The sequence below is a fragment of the Pteronotus mesoamericanus genome, unplaced genomic scaffold (assembly GCF_021234165.1).
Source record: "Pteronotus mesoamericanus isolate MK-2021 breed Mesoamerican mustached bat unplaced genomic scaffold, CSHL_Meso_final contig_20, whole genome shotgun sequence".
Taxonomy (NCBI): domain Eukaryota; kingdom Metazoa; phylum Chordata; class Mammalia; order Chiroptera; family Mormoopidae; genus Pteronotus; species Pteronotus mesoamericanus.
The window spans coordinates 56,835,074-56,858,131 of record NW_026555085.1 but is presented as its reverse complement, the minus strand read 5'-3'; the positions used below and the strand labels follow the sequence as shown (position 1 = coordinate 56,858,131).

Below are 23,058 nucleotides of genomic sequence, written 5' to 3'. Positions count from 1 at the left end.
TGAATTGCCTTGGCCTCTTTTTAATTTCTTGTACTACTACTATTTTTTTCCTACCAAATATGTTTTTCTGTTTGCTTTCCTTTCATTATTTGCTCACCCCGAAGGCATTAATTTCTATTGAAGTGTCGGAATAATCTCAACATCTAAGCAATTCCTTCAAATTACTGTATTGAACATTTCTTGAATACTTTGCCTACTTAATGCAAGGTTTTACTAGAGGACTTTTGATGTACAAGAGTTATACTAAAAAATAAATGAAGCTCATTGTTTTAAATTATATTACATAGCCAATTTTAAATTTATATTACATGTATTGTTCCCTTTATTCACCCAAAAGCCATAGTGCAAATGCTTACCTCTATTAAGTTTGTTAATTTGGTGATTATTTGAAAGATGGTATAATGCAGAAACAGAAAAAAATCCTTGCTCTTGTAATTTTTTAGAGTATTATTACAGTATGATAATTTTAGATACTGTACTTGTTAAAAAGTACATTAGTAGGCCCTGGAGATAAATATGTAGAGGGAAAAACCGATGGGGTTGTTAGATAATGTATGTTTAAGTTAAATCATTGGTTTTTTGCTGGTAGAAATAGTTAATATATGAGAGGGGACCTAAAAAACCCCAGAATTTATCATAAAAAAAGTGTGTATTTATTCTTACATGGTTAAACTTCAGTCATCTTCAAAGTACTCTCCATCCGATGCAGCACACCTGTCGAGTTGTTTTCCACTGTTCAAAAGTTTTTGAACTCATTGATTTTGATGATTTTGTGCCTTTTAGTGCTTCTGCTTTTTTTGTTTTACCTCTTCCACATGGGGGGAGGGAGGTTTTCCTTTGAGGATGTTTTTATCTGTGGAAACAACAAAAAAGTAGTTGCTTGGGGCAAGATTGGATGAATTGGGAGGGAGGGGCACTGGGCTCATGCTATTTTTGATTCAAACTTGCTGGACACTCAGCATGGGCTGGACAGGTGTGCTGGTAACTCACCCATCATGAAATGGGCAAATGCACTGAAAGGGTCTTCAAATGAACTTCACTGAAGCTGAATGCAACCTCTCACAACACCACCAGATGGTCCACTGAAAGAGACGGGTTCTAGAACACTTGCCTAATGGTGGAAGCCTATACTATAAGGGGACCACTCTCCAGAAGATAATTGTTTTTTGGGGGGATGTCCCCCCTTGTATATGTAAAAGAAATATTTGTAATTAACAATTAAAATCAGTTAGCTAATCTTTATTCAAATACAACATGTTTATAATAGTTTGCCTGTCTTGATTACATTTTAACAAAGAGAATGAGCTTGACACTGATGCAGGTTTTAATATTATATTTACAGTTGCATATCAAGTATTGGGTGAAATGGACATTCCAAGTTTGGAAATAACATGAACAAATAAATTTGATTGCTTTGAACAATTCATTATTAAAATACAAGCATAAAAGATATTTGTAAATATTTTCTATTAACATTGAAGGTTTAACTGGTCAAGGGACTCATTTATTGACAGCTTTCAAACTGGATATTTAGCAATTAAGCATGCACACAGTTGACTTATATTTTTATTCAATAAAAATTTCCTACTTATCCCTTTCAGAGAATTTCTCAACTACTAAAGTAGGCTATTTAAAAAGTTACAATTCACAACTCTTTAATTCTTAATGTTTTGCAGTAAGAGGAAAATACAGGAGTAAATTATGTGTTGAGGATGATTTAGTCATCACTCAATCTCATTTAAAAAATTTGTTTTATAATGTTATCGCAATCAGTTACCAATTATATTTTTTGAGTTTACATTTCACATCTCATTTGCTGTGACTATAACTCTAAAGTAGGCAGGGCAAGTGTTTATTATTAATAAAAAGAATTGTAGTGACTTAAGTGTATCTCTTTAAATGTGTCGTAGTTGAAGTGCTAGGTGTATAAAGCCAGTATTCTGGTTTACAGTCCATCCTGTTCAGTATTTTGTGGCCAGAAAATTAGATGTTCAAGTGGTTAGATACAGGGAGTATCTTCCTTAAAGGTCTGGGAGTCATTAAGTTTCATTCAAGCTTTTGCCAATTGATTATTTAATATATGTTCTTTACTGAGGTTTTATCTTGAGGATAAAACTAAATTAAAATTCCTCTTCTCAGAAAATTTAGCACAATCAGTAGTGTGGAACAGAAACATTTTCAGAATTGAGAGCGAATACAAACTGACCTAAGAGCTCAGCTTATAGGGGTGTCCAACCATTTGGCGTGTCTGCACCACAGTGAAAGAAGAGTTGTCTTGAGCTACAATGTTAAATACATTACGAAACGTAATCACACACACACAAAATATCATAATGTTTTAAGTAAATTTATGATTTTGTGTTGGGCTGTGTTTATATCCATCCTGGGCTGCTTGTGGCGTCCCTCCGCTAGGTGGACACCCCTGAAATATTACTACTAAATGTGCAGAAAATATAAAGGGAAATGAACACAAAAGAGATCGTTTGTAAACAAGATCCTCAATCCAACATGTTTAATTTTGGATGTAGTGTAGGAAGACAAAACGTGATTACTTATTACAAATTCCCACTCCAGAAGCGCCCCACTCTCGTTTTCCTGGGCCTCCCCACTGGTTCCTTCTATGCGGTGAGCCTGCGCTGGTTCCGCTGCCCGACGGAGCAGCGGAGCCCTTAGGTTTCCCGTAAGTTTCCCTTCTAATCCCAGTTCGTTGAGGGGACGTGGGGCCTGCCAGAACTTTGACAAATCAGAGAGTTAATTGCATTTATTTTTTTCAGATTTTTTTTTTTTTCGGTTTTACAAGCCCCTTTTATATTTTTCAGTCACCAAAAGAACTAAGAGCTGGCTTCTTAGGTGGGTTCACTGGCAAGTTAGCATCATTCCTTTGTCACTGCTCTGACTGGAGCCACAGTTCCTGCTCCTGAGCTGTCGCCTCATCCGGGTCTGCTGACAGTAGCATCCCCCTAAAATGACTACGAGGTCACCCGCAGATGGAACGCTGCAGCGCATGTCTCTGCCTCTGGGTGTGGAGAGGCAGGCGTGCATGGCTGCCTGCCGGACGGCGTACAGGGAGGCGGATTGGGGGAACATTAGGCGTGTGAGCACTCCAGAGAAATTCTTCGTGTTCAGATTGCTGCTGTTAGTTTCTCTGTTAGTCAGCGTTGGTAAGAAATAGTTTGCTCGAGTGTTTATCAATTACTGGAATTTCCAAACTCCCGAGTAGCATGCATGGTGCCAAAGATTCACTTTTGAGAAATATTTTGTGTTGTGAACACTTGTCCATTCGTAGCAGTACAGCTCAAGAATGTAGAGTAGGTTGTGCAGAAGTAGAGTTAATGATTAGACAAGGGTATGAACATTTATGCAGAATCATTATCAAACTAAGATTGCAGTTTTAGGAGGTATAGAAAGAGATGTTGATGTACAATACAATGTGGATTTTTTTTGAACTTGGATTAATAATTACTGGTTGGTTTTTTTAATTGTTCTAAGCCAGTGGTTTCCATGAAAATACATTGGTCCTCATAGTAGCTGCATCACCATCTCCTGGGAGTTTGTTAAAAATGGAAATTCTAAAGCCAAGTCCCAAGTGTAGTGAATCTGAAACTCTGGGGCAGAAGCACCACAATCTGTGTTTTAAACAAGACCCCCAGTGATCCTGATGCACATTTTATTTGAGAACCAGTGGTCTAAGGAAGTATTAAGTTACCTTGTAATTTATACAAGAAAATTAGCACAAGATGTAGTAAATAAGCTAATTTTAAACATTTTTAAAAATTATGTCATTCTCAAAGTTATTGTCAAGTATTTTCAGATACAAAGTGCTGAGATACGGCTCTAAAAGGCTTTGTAAGCCTGACATTTTGCATCTTATTAGTTAAATTCATAAAATCAATGTGTTTACTGAAAATACACTCAGACAGTTCTGAGTTGAGGTATTCCTCCACATTCTTTGAATAACATTTTCTAAAACCTCCTTAGAGGACTGCATTCATTTTATTTTAAAATTTAACCTTATCCAATTAAATTTTTGAGTAATAGTAGCTTGTGATAAAAGGAAAACATTTCCTTGCGACATTTTCTTAGCAAAGCAAGATTTTGTTAAAATCTATCCTGAATATCATTCTATACTGGAGATATTTTTAAATGGTAAGGATTAAGCCCATTGTAAATATTTTGATTGAATGAATGATTTTGATTAACAAAAATCACATGAATTCTGTGAAAAGTTACAGTTTAGGGGTTTATTATCCTCACCTCGAATTCTAACATTGTCTTATTGTCAAAATGTAGTCTTTTGCTCTTGTTGAATCAATAAATAAAATTTGGGATGCATGAAAAAAATTTTATTTAAATATATTTTGTTGATTATGCTATTACAGTTGTCCCAATTTCCCCTTTTGCCCCCTCCACCCAGCACCTCCCATTCTCTCTGACAACTTCCTCCCCCAACTTAGATCATGTCCGTGGGTCATCCATATAAGTTATTTTGCTACCCCTTTTCCTAAACTGTTCTGAACATCCCCCGTCTGTTCTGTACCTACCAATTCATACTACTACTTTTTTTTTTAGTATATTTTGTTGATTATGCTATTGCAGTTGTCTCATTTTTTTCCTTCCCTTTATCCCTCTCTGCCTTGCACTCTCTCAACCTTTCAGCATTCCCCCCACTTAGTTCCTGTCTGTGGGTGGTATGTATAAGTTCTTTGGCTTCTCTATTCCCTATACTACTCTTAAACAACGCCCCCCCTGCCCCCGTCTATTTTGTACTGATTCGTACTGATTCGTAACTTACTTTTTTTCCCACTTACTATATTGTGTAGGTTATTTTATGGCAAGATATATGGATCCACTGCATTACATTTAATGAATGCAATATACAGAATTGGGCAAAAGTAGGTTTACAGTTGTGAGTCATGTGAAACACAGAGTTTATCTTGTGTTATTATTGTATTACTTGCCATATGAATAACTGTAAACCTACTTTTGCCCCACCCTGTGTATGGTTGTAACATATTTTGACTAATGACCTAATAATGGTTAAGTTAATTCCACTTCTGATAATAAGGTAAGACTATTCTTCCATTAATTGCTTTATTTGATAAGGTAATTTTTAATTTGTTTATTTAATAAGAAAGAATGAGAGATGAATCTATAGGAATTTACAGGGAGTCAGTGTTGTATAGTGCAGAGAACTTTGTTTAGGAATGAGAAGCCTGCTTTGAAACTTGTTCAATTACTAAATGGCTGTTTGATCTCCGAAATTTTTTAAGTCTGTGCCTCCATTTTTGCATCGTAAGATGAAGATAATTTTGTTAGGAAGAATAGAGATAATTTAATGTGAAAGTTATTGCTGAATTGTTTATGAAAAATTCCAAGATGCCAAATGATAATGTCTTTACAAAAGAATACATATTATAATCTTAGATATAGAATTAGTTTGTAATTTTATTTTTGCTCAGACTTTAATACTCCCAACGCTGTTGATCTATCTATAGTAGTATTATAGTGCCTAAATTATCCAAAAGCTTAGTTCTGCAAGCATCATAGACTCAGTGAAATGTACATAAATGCCATTCAATTTATTTAGAAGCATTGTTTAATTTATAGATGATTTTTGTCATGTATTTTTCTAAGTGCTAAAAGAATAATGTCATATGATATTTTATACATTCTTTAAAATCATAAAAATGGACTTCATACTACAAAAAATTGTAAATACTAGACGTTCATTGTAAAATTGTTTATCTCCACTCATATAAATTATTAGTTTTCTACATATTTGTGTAAACATCATACACAGTAAGAAGTTATTAAGGCAGTGTGGTGGTATGTAAAAACACTTGTCTAGTGTCATTGAGGCCTGGATTCAGTATAACTCAGGAAATCTCTGTTGATGTGCTGCTTATTTGGGCCTAGGTATACTAAGGGAATATAACAGTGTACACAATATTGTACTCACCTTGAAAGAGGTCATTGAACTTGAGTCTGAAAATGAGTAGGATTTGAACAATCAGAGGCCTTGAAGAAGGTTAAATATAGGCATGGTTATAGGCATAGAGTGGGACAGGACCTGGTTTCTGGATATTAAGAAATTCGTACTGACTGGAGCAGGAACTGTGTAATAGCTAATGAGACTGGGGAAAAAAAGGATGGGGGGCTAGCCTTTGGCATGACTTGAAATCAAAGTATAGGAGTTTGGGTTGAATTACTGAGCTGGAATAAGCTGCTCAGGATTTGTAATCAAATATGGTACCATATTGCAGCTATAATTCAGGAGCATGATACTAGTATATTATTAATACTAACTTAACCAGTATTACTTTAGGTAAATCACATTGACTTTTGAAGTTCTGGAGATTAAAATTCTTTTTTATTCTACTCTAAAAATGTTCTTTGAATTCTATGAAACAAATACGGTTTTTTTCCTTTTATCTAACAAAATAAGATTGAATATGATCAATTAATGCCTTAAAGAAATTAGGCACTTCCTCTTACTTTGGTAAGAAATTTACTTCTGGTCTCTTTTAAACAAGATTCTTTTTTATGTTTTATAATGTGGTCATTTGTTCTATTTATGTACATTCTTTATGGTATTAAATGGTTTTGAATGGAAACCATATATATTTCTTGCCATCCCAGAGTCACAGAACAAATTGTAAAGAAAATTACAAATCTCTGAGGTTCCCTTCCCACTCCAAAAGTTCATAATGCCTTTTTTTTTCTCTGTCCTTATTTTGGTTTATTTAACTAGCCTATCAAGTAAGTTTTTAAAATTTGATTTTAAATAACTTTTAGCTAATGCTTCAAGTTGTTTTTAAAAAAAGGTTTAAGGGTTGTTATTAGGTAGTTTCTCTACCTGGATATAGAATAATTACTGATAATGATCTAGGTACCTAATATAGTTCTTTGGGAATTTGGGCATGTGCTTAAAGGTGTTTTTCTGCTCTTAAATTGATTATCAGTGTATTTTTACAGTTTGATTTACTCAGAATAATATTATTGGTTTTTTAAAAAATGGATTGTGGTAAATTGAACCATAATTCACTTGAGCTAATACTGTTTCTTTTGTCTTTGAGTAGTTGGAACAGATAATGGAAAAGAAGCAATTGAAAGTGCTGCTGCATTTCTCTTCAAGACATTTCACTTAAAGGACTCTGTTGGTCACCAGGAGACAAAGGCGATCAAACAGATGTTTGGTCCCTTTCCGTCATCATCTGCCACTGCAGCTTGTAATGCTACTAATCGAATTGCTTCCCATTTTCATCAAGACGGCCTTACCACCCTTGTCCAGATGACAAAAGAGGAATGTGGGGATAGAGTTTTATTTGGTAATAACTTAGCATTTTCATTTGACATGCATGATTTGGACTATTTTGACGAACTGCCAATAAATGGTGAACCCCAGAGAACGATAAGCCTAGATTACAAGAAGTTTCTGGATGAACATTTTCGGGAGCATTCCACGCCAGAGGTCAAACCTGTGGAGAAAACAAATGACTCCTTTTTGTGGTGTGAAGTTGAGAAGTACTTAAATGCAACTTTAAATGAAATGGCTGAAGCAACAAGAATAGAAGATCTTTGCTGTACTTTATATGATATGCTTGCTTCTGTTAAAAGTGGTGATGAACTTCAGAATGAGGTATAGTTGAAGTTATTGAAGTTTTACGCTATTGTGAACTCACTTAATGAAATAGCCTTTTTAAACATGGGTGGTAAGCACACACAAAAAGTACTTCTTGATATTGTGTTTCAGTAGTCAAATATGTAGCCAAGCGGTTTTACATAGTAGGCATGTTTATCTTTCCACTGGTAAGAGTATAATAGAGGACTGTGAGTATAATAAATAACAGATGAGTTAGAGAGTAGTCCTTAGGATGTTCACATGTCCTGATTACTGGGACAGTCATAGTTAAATCTGTGGTTAAACTGTAATTTAGTAGTCCTCCTCCTCCTAAAAATATATAGATTTGAATGATAAACTATATGGTTACCCTAATAATAATATGTTTCTAAGAGTTTTTTTGATGAAACTATAACAAACCTCAAAATATTAGAAATTCTATCTGTATATTAAGTGATTTATTGATTTAAAAACATATTTTTGATTAATTTCTGTTTGAAAGAAAAAGCTTTGAAAAACATCTAGATATAATTGGACTATTTTATATTACTTGTTCAATAAAGAATCATGTCTTTATAAGTTTTTTTATATCACACAAAGGAAAACATTATTTTAAATCCTTTGTACACTATGATTTGGTTATGTTATTCAAAGTGATGAATTATTCTTACTGTAGCATGAAAAGTTTATCTTGAAGGGTTTAGTTTTGCTCTCAGTACTGGCATTACATTTTTGGGGGTATAAATTTAAAATAATGTCAACCTGCTTTTAATACTTGATAAATTGGATGAGTAATATATTTAATGAAGAATTAAGAGAGATGGGGCGTACTGTTGCAGAAAGGGCAGAGGCTTTGGAATCAGATAATTCTTCCTCTCCCATATATTGGTATTGAGACTTAAGGAAATAAATCTCCCAGAGGCTATTTTCTTGGTCTGTCTCAAGGGGGTATGAATATAAAGGTTAAAGAATTAGTACAAGCCTTAAATAAGATGTTGTATGTGAAATGATAAGTAACATTTGGTGAATACTTATTATATGGTAGCTGTGATTATTTTTGTTATTATTGGAATTAAGAATTTTTAAGTCACATGGAGTATCAGTCAGGAAAAAATACTAGGTGTTTTTTGTTTTTTTTTTTTCAGAGAAAAATTAGTTTCAGGAATTAGCTAAATAAGTACTTGAGGACTTAACCCATGGTAGTCCTAGGTATTATGCTGATTCACTATAATTTGGAAGTAAGGTATAATGTTAATTCTGTGATCAGTCTCACTTACCTTGAATGTGTTACCTTTAATTTATATCAGCTTTGGTTCCCTTATATGGATGTATTTCCTCTAACATTCTGATAATAATGTTTTAAAATTTATAACAAATTTATGATTTATTAAGAAAATTTTACTGATACTTGTTTATCATAATTGCATACATAGGAATTCCCCTAGTTTGATTATAATAAACTGAAACTTATGATTGTTGGAGAGAGAATGATTTCTAGTTCTCTCTCCAGACCTTTTCTAGACCTTTTCATCATCTTCCTTACTGCAAGGTCAGACTGAATTAATGCATCCATCCATTCATCATATATTTGTTGAATGCTTACTATTTATTAGGTACAGTACTAGTTACTGGATGTAAAAGGATGAATAAAATAGCTCCCTTGCTGTCAGGGAATTACTTGTTCAGTACGAGGAGACATTTCAAGTCCACTCAAAACCGTAGATATTATGATAGTATATACAAAGAAAATGGGGCATTAAATAACCATTCAAAGATTCTGTAAAAGAACTAGTACAGTAGGAAAAGTATTCATAGAGGAGGTAAAGCTAGATCCAAGTCTTAAAATATGACTGGATTTAACTCCTTTAAGTGGACCAGAACAGTAGGGAGCATATTTTAGGTGTGAGAAAGAACATGGTGTATTTACAGAGTTGCAGTATGTATAGTGAGGGTGCAGGATGCAAACGGGGTGTAGTGAGAGACTGGGCAAGCAGACAGGTAAGGGCCCAATGATGTAAGACCTTGTACACTTTGGTAAAGTGTATCAGCCATTCTAAAACTCATAGATACACACTGTGTCGTCTGCTTCAGTGATCTTTTTTCGACCAGGTTTTAATGGACAGTTTAATATTTAAGTATTTCACATTCTGCCAATGACTTAGTACTAAAGTTTTATATGTAAGGAATGTTTATTAAGTAAACATTCCTTAGTGTTTTGTGTTCTATCTGAATGAAAATATATACTCATTATGATATTCTTTTCTGTTTTACAACATAGATTATTCATACTTTTATATTAGATTACTTTCTGTACAATTATATTGAAGTAGCAAATTTTCAGTAATGTTTCAGTATAGTCACTCTTGACCACTGTTACTCTCATTTTAGGCTGTGTTATACCTTATGTGTTACCTATGTACTTTTATATCCCTCACTTAAGCTGGAAAAAGTTTAATTAAGAAGAGTATTCAGTTTATGTGATAGCACAGATTATTTCCATTTCTTTTAGAGCTTTTAGTTGACTGTATGGAATATTTAAAATACCATGCTGTGTGCTGTTGTTCCAGAATTTTAGCAGCACTGTAGGAATGTATTGTTACATGTAACTTTAAAGACATATACAAAAACCTACATCTATGCTGCAGGTGTTTTTGCTCAACGTATGAACCAGTTCTGAATTTAGTTTAGTGACCTAATGACTGATGATAAAACTTTTTTTTTTTAAAGTTTGACTGTTTAAAGTCTTTTTCAAAGACCTTTATGTTGTCAAACTAGTGTTGGAAGCAGGAGAATAAAAAGCAATGCATATGGTGACAGTTACCACAGAGAGAGTGCAAGAGAGGTTCTTTCTAGTCTGAAACGTGGAGAGAAATAATCCTAATGACAGTAGTAATAACAATGGAAGTTACATTTGAGGGTCTACTGTATGACATAAGGCATTATGTTAAGTGCTTTTATGTGTATGTATCACTTCATTTAATCCTTACACCACTGCTTTTAGGTAGGCAGTGCTGGATTAAAAACTGTTAGAAATCCTAAGCTCTGAAACGATTGCACTCTGAGTCAATTTTCCCCACCCATATGTGATTTTTTTTTTTAAACATACTAAAGCAAACATAAGTCTAATGAAATTTTATTTTTACCAGTGAGGCTAAGTTGATATCTTTCTCAAACATCAAATTCTTTAAGTTTTTCACATTTATTGGTAACTGTTTTGTAGTACCTTAAGGGAAGGTTTTGGTGGCCTCGTGGATTATTGCTCACTGGAGGTATTTCACAGAGATGTTGAGAAATTTTCTCAAGATTACAGAGTAAGTAGTGGGTCCAGGATTTAAGTTCAGACATTCTGTATCTTGTGTGTAGTCCTTCAAGAGGTAGATTTGTACATTTTCCTGTATTTGGTACATTGGAACATCAAGCATTTTAATTATGTTTAGGAATCTTTGGCAGGACTCTTAATTCACAATTTCTTGAGAAACAATGCCTTTCCCTTTTAGAGAGTTCCAGGTGTGGAATTGATCAGAATAAGGGAAAGGATGAAACCTTGAGACCCTTGTAAAGATGAGTTTTAATGTTTCTACAGGAGTTATATTTAAATTACTTCTTGTGGGTGTTGAATGATGAAACAGCACACTTAGGTTTCCCAGTACCATCTTCTTTTTTCCTTTCATGTCTTGAAGCTCTAAATTATTCTCTCTTAAGGGTTTTTCTTCTTTTAACCTCTTATTTGTAGTAATTTCTCTGTTAAGTCTACAGTCATTATAATTAAGAAGACTATAGACTTTATGATTAAGCCTTAGAATTTGATTGAGCAAAGAATTTTTAAGGTTGTTTTGTACTCTTGAAATCTGTTTACTTTTAAAAATTTAAAAATATTTTGTTAAATTTAATAAATTTTTAATCACCAGAAGCGAACAGACTTGAACATTCCATCTTATTTTTTATTAGGACTCATCTGCTGTTGGTACAGACATCTTCCTGCTGCTGCTGTTTTCATGATCAGAATTGCAGTAATAGGTTTAGTCCTATTGGGATCAGATAGTTAATGAACATTCAACAGAAACTTTCCCCATGGAAAGTAGTAGTATTAGTAACAGCAAAACTACCATATTTTGAGTGCCTTTTTATGAGTGAACCTGGACCAGACTGTCTCCTTGACATAACCAGTTTCTTTACAGTCCTGCAAAGTAGGGGAGGTATCCTCTATATAAAGATGGGAAAACAGACAAATGAACATGGAGGCCCAGTTGTTTCCTAAAGTCACAAAGCAAGACATTGGTAGAAATTCTGGGACATTTTTCAGTGTATGAATGCAGTTCCTATCCAGTGTACCATCAGATTCTTTGAAGAGCAGGGCATTATCTGACAAGGAATTTTTTCTTAATAAAGGCAGGTTAAACCCTGTCTGCTTACCTGTTGACCATGGATAATTGCTAAGCCCTTGTAAATCTCAATTTCTTAATTTATAAAATATTTGCGCCACAATGTTGTGAAGATTTGTGAAATAATACATATGAAGTACTTAGCATAATATTTCACAAATTGTAGGCTCTCAGATGTTACTTTCAGTATTAATGAGCATCATATTTTGCACATATCAAAGTTTTATTAGAGTATATACCTTATAATAAATATTTTATCTATACATAAATTTTTAAATATGCCTTCTATATAAATGTTTCAAGTAATTAATAAAATGCTTAAGGATTAGGTATTCATAGAATTATTTTTACTTTTTTGCTTTTTCATTCAATTTTTAAAGTCAGTTTTGATTTGAACAATCTTTGGTAAAATAGAAAAGCTATTAATGAAAAATACAAAAATATTGGAGATGTGTTGGAGTATACTATGTATCTCTTGGCATTACTTTAATATTAAATGCCATTTGCAGAGTTATTAATGCTGATGTAAATACTCATGGAATTATTGTATAATTAATCAGTCTTAGAAAAAGTGAATTTGAATGATATTGACATTATAGTTTGCTTTTGTGCAGGTGGAGCTTCTTCTTTATAGCATTTGTGATTTGATGTTTGCTGTTAGCCTTATCCCTTGACTCTATGCAGCTGTTACTTGAACCATGCAAGTTTATTTCTGAACCTAGACCTGTTCTAGATATGTGCCTGATCCTAAGATGTAGGAATTATTTGATTTGGTTGGCATCTGAGGGAAGACTATATTTTTGATACTTATTTGCTATATAAATGATTCCAGCATCTTTTGAAATTTTGATATTAGAATAATTAGTATGATTTAATACAGTGGTTCTCAGACTTTTTGTTTTTCAAATTCCTTTATATTCTTAAAAATTATTGAGGACCTTATATAGCTTTTCTTTATGTTGTCTATATATTCTCTTAATGTTTATTATGTTATAAATTAAAACAAATTTTTAATATATCAAATGCTTTAATAATTGTTTACTAAATCACTTAAAATAATATTAAATCTACTTTATACTCCATGGAGGACTATACTCACTTTATACTCATGGGAGGATGAAAGGAAAGAGGCAACTAATATTTTAGTTACATTATGAAAATAATTTTGACCTCATGGCCTCCTGAAAGGATCTTGGAAATTCAGTCTACACTTTGAAAACCACTGATTTAATATGTATACTGCAGTTTGATAAGAAGAATAGAGTGATGTTTTTGGTGCCTCGAATAGGGTATTTAAAATACTGTGAGGAATGAGTAGCATTAATGCTTTATGAAAAGGTTCTCCTAGGAAATTTTATATGTTGTTCTTGGTAGTCTTAGTACTGCTAAAAAATAAGGAGGCTACCAGTGTCAACCAGGTTGAATTAAAAGTGTCCCTTCCACTGTGAGGATGAAATATGTGCTGCTTTTTCTTTTAGTCTTTCCCCCAAATAATCACAAGAACCCTTCTTATCCCCCCAAGATTGAACAGAGATCTGTCATTTGGTAGAATTACACATTAAGACTTAGAGAATGTTTATTAGTATTATAGAATTTTCCCACCCAATGTAGTATTTGTGTATCTAGCATTCTATCCAAATAGTGAACCCTTATAATAAGATCTGCTAATTTTTTGTAAGAGTTCTTAGTTCAAAAGTCATCCTATGACATATGATGGCAGTGATATTTTTTTCTTTCTTAGTCTTTGGATAGTTCAGTGCTCCATAGATCTAGCAGTACTGACATGTATAATGCTTTTCGTCATCTTGTCTTCAGAGATATCAAACTTTCAGTTGCTTTACCAACCTAAGAACAACTAACCTAATAATTTCTCCCATCCAAGTACTAACCGGGCCCAAATCTGCTTAGCTTCCAAAATCAGATGATACTGACGTGTTCAGGGTCATATGGCTGTAGACAAACCTAATAATTTCATAGGAAAAATACTTAACACTATAGTTGACCCTTGAACAATGCAGGGGTTTACAACCCTACCTAAACCCCATGTGGTCAAAAATCCATGTATAACTTTTGGCACACCCCAAGATTAACTACTAATACCCTGCTGTTGACAGGAAGCCTTAATAATAACATAAACAGTTGATTATCACATACAGGGTGGAGCAAAAGTAGATTTACAGGTATGAGTATATGAAACCGGGTCTTTATTCTTGTCTTATTATTTATGGATATGTTATTTTCCATATGAACAACTGTAGACCTATTTTTGCCCCACCCTGTATTGTATGTTATGTCCAGTATATAGTGTATTCTTATAATAAACTAAACTAGAGAAAAGGAAATGTTAAGAAAATCATAAGGAAGAGAAAACATGTTTACAGTATTTATTGAAAAATTTGCATATAAGTAGACTCATGCAGTTGAAACCCATGTTGTTCAAGGGGCAATGGTATTTTCTGATGACACTTGATAAGTCTTGTATTTTGCTGTATATACTTGTCCTTTTTTTTTTTTAATTGGGGGATTTTTTTGCCTTTCTCTAGCACTTGTTTGTCTTCATTATTCTCATAGATAACAGTGATTTTGAGGTCAAATCTGGGAGCATTTCCTGAACCTTGGGATATGATGCATCTGGGTTTGAATAGCTGAACTTGTTTGAAGATAGGTTATTCCTTACTACTTTTTCCCTCACCATAGGTTCTGTATTTTTGCCTTGTATAACGTGCTCCCATGTATAATGCGCACCCATGTTTTTGGCCCAAACTTTCAGGAAAAAAAAACTTTCATTTTAATTTTTTAATTCAGTTTTTATTTATTTATATTTAGACATAAGCTGATTATCATATTCCAGGTATTATTTTGCATACAGATATCATTATTGCTTTCTTGAGTTATACTTTCAATGCATGAGCATAAATAAAAGCATTAAAACATTTATATCGATAACGGAATTAGTACTACCATGAATAATGAGCATCCTTATTTTTCTCTCAAACATGTGGGTAAAAAGTATGCATTATACACAGCAAAATATGGTAGCAATTCAATATTTATGGTATGCTCTTTCCTTTTGTAAGCTAATATTCTGTGTAGGAAGAGATATAAGCAGAGTGAGAATGGACTGCTTCTCTCATCTTCTTCAAAAAAAGAACATGTTCTGATTTTATTTCTTTGCTTCAGATACTGATAAAGGACTCTGTTTGTTATTTCTTCCAGTTTTGTATGCCTAGGGTTTTTTTTTATTGATTTAACCTTATAGACCCTATTATTACAGGTTTTTAAAAACTTACATTTCTCAATATGTTTGTTTTACTGTATTTTTGCTGCATTTTTTTCTCATGTTTCTCTAATTTTTTTTTTTTCAGTTTATGGCTACAGTGTTAGTCATAGTGTTTTATTAGAATCCAATAATCTTTTTCTCTTTTTTATGCCATTTTATTTTTTAATGCCACCTATTTTATTGATACAAGTTTATTTTTTAATTTTGAAAATATATCATTGTAGAATATTTAGAGCACCCTTATATACAATATGAAGGAACTAAGTCATCTGTAATCTCACTGTTATCCAGCCATAACCATTGTAAATTTTTTGTAGTATATATATATTTTAAAATATTAATACTTTAAAAATGGGACACGCATTATATATAATTTTAAATCTTTTGTCACTTAACATTATACATATTTTTATGACAATATTGCATAATAAATTTTAATGAGTATAGATTATTACATTTATTACCATATCCTAGTTTATTAAATTAGTCCTCTGTTATTGAAGATTTAATATACCTAGAATTTCCCTGTTATAAAAACATTGCGGTAATATTCTTATGTTAAATATTTGCTCATACATATTTTTTCTTGAATATATTTCTATTAGTGAAAAGTTTGCATCTGAAAGTACTAACTATAGATTCTCCTGAAAGACTATTCCAGTGTATATTTCTCCCTATGTTGTATAAGAATGTCCCTGCACTTACATCTTTTCCAATTCTATCATACTTTTAAAAAAAAAAGTTTGCCTGTTTAATAGAGAGAAAATGGTAACTCAGTTTTAATTATAGTTTTTATTATTACTGAAGTTAAAGGTTGTTTTAGGCCACTAATTGTTTTGCCAGAATTGCCAGTTTTTAATTTGATGAAGTTGAGTTGCTTTTTTTATTTCTAAAAGATGTGTAATGAGATTACTGTGAGGGGGGCATTGTGTTATGTGCTGAAAAAGGCAAGTCTCCATCTTTTCATTTAATCTGCCTTAGGTGTTCTGCTTAGAAACCCAATCTACAGGACACGACTGAACCTCCCATTTAAAAAAACAAAACAAAATTTTTTTTCTTTTCATTCTCACTGGCTTGGAGTAGAATGTTACTTGGATCAGATGTATCTTCTCTGTATTTAATTTGTGGATACATATCTGAATATGTCCATATTGCATACTCTAAAATGATAGAGTCATTTTCTCCCAAGGTTCTGGTTACTTCCACTTTGTCTATCATTTTAGGTTATTCACTCCTACTTTTACTTTTATAAGGGATGAAATTGTTTATGAGGAAAACTCAAGAATTATTCAGCTGAATGTAACAGTTATCATTCAAGGTAACTGAAGTATTACAACTGCTATTACAGGACTCTTAAGCTTTCATCTATGTTGGGGAAAGCACTAGCCATATTTTTTATTTATCTCAGTTGTATGTTGCTTTTTCCCCTCTTTTATTACTCTAATTGTTAAATCATGGGCTGAATATGACATGATAAAATAGATCAATGTAAGTTCATATACTTGTAATCAGCAGTATTATTAATTCCAGATGGGCAGATCGGGTTTAGCAGCTGTATATAACAGTCATGGGAACTGCAGATTCAAGTGGTTAAAAGCATAGGCTTTGAGGTTAGACGCATGTAGGAATCCTCGCTCTACAGCTTGTAAACTGTTTGATCTTCTCTGAGCCAGTTCTCCAAGCTGCAGCTTTCTTACTTGTTAACATGGAAAAGTGATTGGCTTACCATATAGGTTGGCTGTGAATGTATGACATGATATTACATAAAGCTTTTAAAGCACTTAGAATAGTGCCTAACAGATGGTAAGTATTCCATATGCATTGCTATTGTAAGTAGTGTTATATAGCGAGCAAACAATAAAATTTTATTACTAAAGAAGTAGCCTCACACATGGGTGATGATAATTCAGTTCAGCTCCTCAGGCTCCACCTGGTCACCACACTTTGCGAGAGAGAATCCTACTGGAGGTCTATAGAGGAGAGAGGGAGATCAGGGAGAGAGAAGGAAGTGGAAATAATGTCTTAGGATGAATGCTTGAAAAAACTGCAATGGGTTATCCTTTCCAAGAGAAAGCTATGGTGGGATAGGAGGATGGACATGGTATTTGAAGAACTGTATGTGGAAGACAGATGGCCTGAGGAGTATCCCTAGGACTTCCAGGAGAAGGTGCAGGACAGCTCTGAGCTCTGCAGACCTTTGCAATATTCAGAGTTCTTTAAATGTAATGAGTACTTTGGATGAGTAATTAGGTCTTTTATTGAAGATGTAGTCTCATTTGTTGAATAATCACTTGGTTGGAATTTGTAGAAAGTTGGATTTTGATGACTTATTTAAGATATAAGGGAAAATACATTAATATGCTAACTCAAAATGAGGACTTAAAATTATTTCTTGTTTCCAATTTGTGGCAATAAGAAATCCTAAAATGTTTTGATTTTAATTGGAATGGTTGCTCAAGGAGTAAGACATTTTGCCAAATTTTATACTTTTTGTTTAGTCTTCTCTGTTAGGCACTCATTCATTAATGCATTCTGTTCTTTGTATCAGGTACTCTTAGGTTTGGGGAGACAAAAAGGTAATCTAACAAAGTTTAACCAGCCCATGCCCATTGTCTTGCTTTCTTATGCCTCCTCTTAGAACTTTCATACGTACGTTTAAAAGAGGAATGGGTAAGAAAATTCTGTTTGATATAATGAGTGTTGTTATGATTAATTTGGAGGAAAACACAGTTTACATCAATTGAGAGATATCTATCTGTAATATATTGATAGGGGAAAGAAATAAAATACATTTTATTAGTAAAATATGAGGTACATTTCTGTTTTAATACTATTTGAGATAAAACATTTTGGATAATGTTTTAATGATCATTTTATAAACTTAAGTTAGTCTGATTATTAGATTTAGAAATTGCTGTAAGCATTCATTTAAATATTTAAAATCTGATACATTAATTTTGTTCAGCTGCATATATATATGTGCATGTATACACATGCACACAATGATAGCTGTAAATTTGGTTTCTAAGGCAATTAAAATCAGCATATTTTCTTTCTAAGAATCAAGGAAGCTACCAATTTGTCATGTATATGAAAACATAAAGTTTTTAAATATATAGGAGTACCTAACTGTAACCTTACTTACTTCACATCTAATTAATTATAGTATGTGGGGAATAAATAATGTTTACATTCCAAGTAGTTTTAAGTAAGTTGTAAGTGACCTTGATTTTAGCTTCGTTAAACTATTGTGTTAGATTAAGTAACTGTAAATAATGAGCATTAATTATTATGAAAATATAATTTATCTAATTTCTCAGTGATGCAGAAACAGATTTGCTTAGCACATTTTTCTTGAGAGAAAAATAAATGCTAAGTAAGTGGTGTCCTAATTTTCATGGTCATTTTTTATATTGTTTAAAACTTTATTTTGAAATGTATGAATATTTAATAACTTTTTATGCCACAAAGCTAAGAGTAATTTATAGTGTTATATATAACATACTCTGCTCTTTTCAGAGGTATTCAGTTTTAAATGTTTTCTTTCATTATACTTTATTTTTCTTAGTTTTTAATGCATACATCATTTTATTATCATGTGAAAAATCTGAAATGGCTTGTTATCTCAAAGACAGACATTCTCTACATTGAATATAGTAATTGCAGGCTTACTATAATGTTTAATGTATGCTGTTTATTACATTTAGTAGACGTACTGCATGTATACCTCCTGTAATTAAAAAAGGAAATAAATACATGTATTGTCTTTAATTTATGTGTAATTTATGGGAATCAGAATGTTTCCTCTTTTCTTGGGGCTTTCTTGGATAGGTAATGGTACATTATGGTTTTCCTCCTTTCTGCTATGCTTAGAATCCCAGGCTGAATAGAGGATTTGTAAATCTTCCTCTTTTAATACCTAAGGGTATTTCAGTTTCATATAATTGACTTCTGGAACATTTTTATTTTCTCTTGCTATTTTCAAAAAAGTTTTTAGAATAAAGTAATTATGTCTTTCCTAAAAGCTTGATAGTGGTATGCTTTGAAACTGTGTGGCCTGGTGTCTTTTTGGAGGGCAGACTTTGATCACCAACTCAAATTTTCCAGTAGTTGCTGGTTTAGTCAAATTTTCTATTTCTTCTTAAATCAAATTTGCCAATTATATTTTTCTGTGAAGTTAGCCATTTCATCTGAGTACTCAAGCATTTTGCTCTAAAGTTATTTTTAATGTCCCCTTATTAAAAAAATTACACAAACATTTAGTTGTGTTGATTCTTTTTATATCTGCCTTTTTTCTAAGACCTTTCATTTTGCTAGTGGAGTGTTTTGTACTTAGAGAATCAGCTTTTGGTTTTGTTGCTTTTGTCTTTGCTTTTCTCCCCCACACATGTTTTTGCCTTTATTCATGTAGCATGTGTTAGCTTTAAAATAAGACATCTGGAAGTGTAACAATCTTTAGATAACTTAAGAAGTTGGGACAAGCCTGGTGGCCTGCTAGTTACTGTACATCCAGTTTTAAGAGTTGTATTCCTTCGCAATGGGAATGGGTTTATTCTTTAACAAATCTGTTTATAACTTCTTGAGTTCTTATGCTATTAATAATGATCATAACATTTGAAATATTCTAAAAATATCCAGAGTAGAGCAAAGAAGGTTTATAGTTGTGAGAACATGCTACACAGTTTATTCTTGTATTATTATTTATTAATTATTGTATTACTTTCCATACAAACAACTGGAAGCCTACTGCCCTACCTTGTAAAGTGACTTCAGGGACACTTGTGTCTGAAAAATAAATAAGTTGCAGTGAGAAATTCCAAAAAAGATGTATTTCTGACTCAGTGATTAATGCTGATAGACAGCAATCCTATGTTGATCCTTAATTACCTCTTTGTTACTTACTTGTTTTCTATACAAAGATTTGCTAAATATCCTTTATGAATAAGGCATTTTGCTAGGTAGTATTTGTTTAAAACACAAGTGGATAATTCTTCAACTTCATAAATGTTTATCAACAGTAAGAGTATAATCATCTTGATTGATAATAGATTTATAATTTTTTTCTTAAATCGTACACCATCTTTTTTTAAAGACAGTTTATTTTTTTTCTTTCTTTAATCATTGTTCAATTACAGTTGTCTCCATTTTTCCCCCATTACTCTCGCCTGGCCTATCCACCCCCACCCCCACATTCAGTCCTCCCCCACCCCTTGTCTTTGTCCATCGGTCCTTCATTGACCTGACCTTCCCCCTTCTTTCCTCCATTATCCCCCTCCCCTGTCCCCTCTGGTCACTGTCAGTTTGTTCTTTATTTCAGTGTCTGTGGTTCTATTTTGTTCACTTGTTTTGTTTTCTTGATTAGGTTCCACGTATAGGTGCGGTCATACCGTATTTGTCTTTCACTGCTCGACTTACTTCACTTAGCACAATACTCTCCAGTTCCATCCATGCTTTCAAGAAGGGTAGGAGTGCTTTATTTCTGCTGCATAGTATTCCATTGTGTAAATGTACCACAGTTTTTTGATCCACTTATTAACTGATGGGCGCTTAGGCTGTTTCCAGCATTTGGCTATTTTAAATAACACTGCTATGAACATTGGGGTGCATAGGTTCTTCTGAATTGGTGTTTTGGGATTCTTAGGGTATAATCCCAGCAGTGGAATTGCTGAATCAAAAGGCAGCTCCATTTTTAATTTTTTGAGGAAATTCCATACTGTTTTCCACAGTGGCTGCACCAGTCTGCATTCCCACCAACAGTGTACTAGGGTTCCCTTTTCTCCACATCCTCGCCAGCTCTTGTTGTTTGTTGATCTGTTTATGATGGCCATTCTGACCGGTGTGAAGTATCTCACTGTGGTTTTAATTTGCATCTCTCCGATAACTAGTGATGCTGAGCATCCTTCATATGTCTATGGGCCCTCTGTTTGTCCTCCTTGGAGAAGTGTCTGTTCAGGCCCTTTGCCCACTTTTAATTGGATTGCTTGTCTTCCTGATTTAGAGTCATGTGAGTTCTTTATATATTTTGGAGAATAAACCCTTGCCTGAGGTATCATTGGCAAATGTATTTTCCCATACAGTTGGTTCACTTTTCATTTTACTGATGTTTTCTTTAGCCATGCCAGAAGCTTTTTAATTTGATGTAGTCCCATTTGTTTATTCTTTCCTTTATATCCCTTGCTCTAGGGGACATATCAGTGAAAATATTGCTGTGTGGAATATCTGAAATTTTCCTGCCTGTGTTCTCTTCCTGGACTTCTGTGGTGTCACAACTTGTATTTAAGTCTTTTATCCATCTTGACCTTATTTTTGTAAATGGTGTAAGTTGGTGATCGAGTTTCATATTTTTGCATGTAGTTGTCCAGCTCTCCCAACACCATTTGTTGAAGAGGCTACTTTTACTCCATTTTATGCTTCTGCCCCCTTTGTTGAATATTAATTGACCGTAGAGACATGGGTTTATTTCTGAGCTCTCTATTCTGTTCCATTGACCTATGTGTCTGTTCTTATGCCAGTACCAGACTGCTTGATTACAGGGGCCTTGTAATGTAGGTTGATAACTAATAGACTCTTTAGAGAAGCTTTAAATTTACAAAAACATTGAAGAGAAAGTATATTGTTTCCATATACCCTCTTCTATTTAATAAATTATTTTAATGGAAGCAACTTTTTTGAGCTTTATAGTATTACTTCTTTTAATATCTGTGTCACATTGTTCCATATTATTTTCCTCTGGCATAAACTTATATTCCCTTGTTGATTTTGTTGATTGTCACTTTTAGTGTAAGATCTCTTTATACATCTTAGAATTTTAATTTTTATGCTAATGTTGATTTCTGACTTCTTCAATCCAGATTCCCCTACTCCCTGTCCTAGATTCCCAGGTAACCGTGGCCCCAAGTCATTGTTTTGGTCCTAGTTCTTTTCAGCCCCTTCACCCTGGAGCCCCACACCCACACTCTGGCTTCCACTTGAGCCTCCCTGTAGCTCCAGTTGTACCGAGTAGTTTTGGTCTGGGTTGCCCCACAGTAGCCAGACTCCTGGCCTAGTACCCAGAACTGGAGCCCAGTTTGTTCCTTTAGTCCTACTCAGTGCTTACCTGCGTTGTGTAATTTCTGTTCCAGAACGACACACTTGTCTTATTTTTAAGTTTGAAGTGTCTGTTAGGTTTTTCTCTTTTTCTATTTTATTGGGGGGGATGGATTAAAGCATGAATATTGCACCATCTTTTCTTCATCTTCAACACTAATATTTGTTTTGTTGGAAGGCATCCTTCCTACCTTAAGTATAAAAGGAAAGAGGTTTTTTAAGAAAATTTTAAGATGCTTAAAAGTGAAATACGTTTGTGGTTTTTTTAAAAGAGAAATGACTGTTAATAACATTTTTTATTATGACGTGCTGTTTAAGGGTTTAGCTATATATAAACATTCTAAAACTTGAAAATAGTAGAATAACTAAATTCAGTATATAGGTTGTACATGCCAATTATAAGGCCACAACAGCGACCAATGTACGCTTATTCAATTGTTCTTTCTACTTAGGGTTGAACCTAAAGCCTTAAGTTTGCTCAAGGTAATAGAAAATTAATCATTTTCCATTATGCTGTATTAATAGGAACTTAACTACAGCCTTTATAAATATTTTGATGATTCTGAAGAAAACAAGAACCAAGAACTCATTGTTAACTTACTATTGTTAAAGACTTATTTAAAATTTGCTTTACTTTGGTACTTCTAATCCTGTCTCTGGTTTTATATGAGTATTGGTTCTCATAACTT

At 33.2% G+C, this 23,058-nt stretch overlaps 1 protein-coding gene across 2 annotated transcripts in view; it reads left to right on the top strand.

Moving 5' to 3' along the window:
* Positions 1 to 23,058, top strand: part of ASCC3 (activating signal cointegrator 1 complex subunit 3) — a 314,121-nt gene that overhangs the window by 30,073 nt on the left and 260,990 nt on the right. For both annotated transcript variants that reach the window (XM_054569760.1, XM_054569761.1), the window contains exon 4: positions 7,080 to 7,639. In XM_054569760.1, coding sequence (XP_054425735.1) covers positions 7,080 to 7,639 — 560 coding nt within the window. The remainder of the gene's footprint in view (positions 1 to 7,079; positions 7,640 to 23,058) is intronic.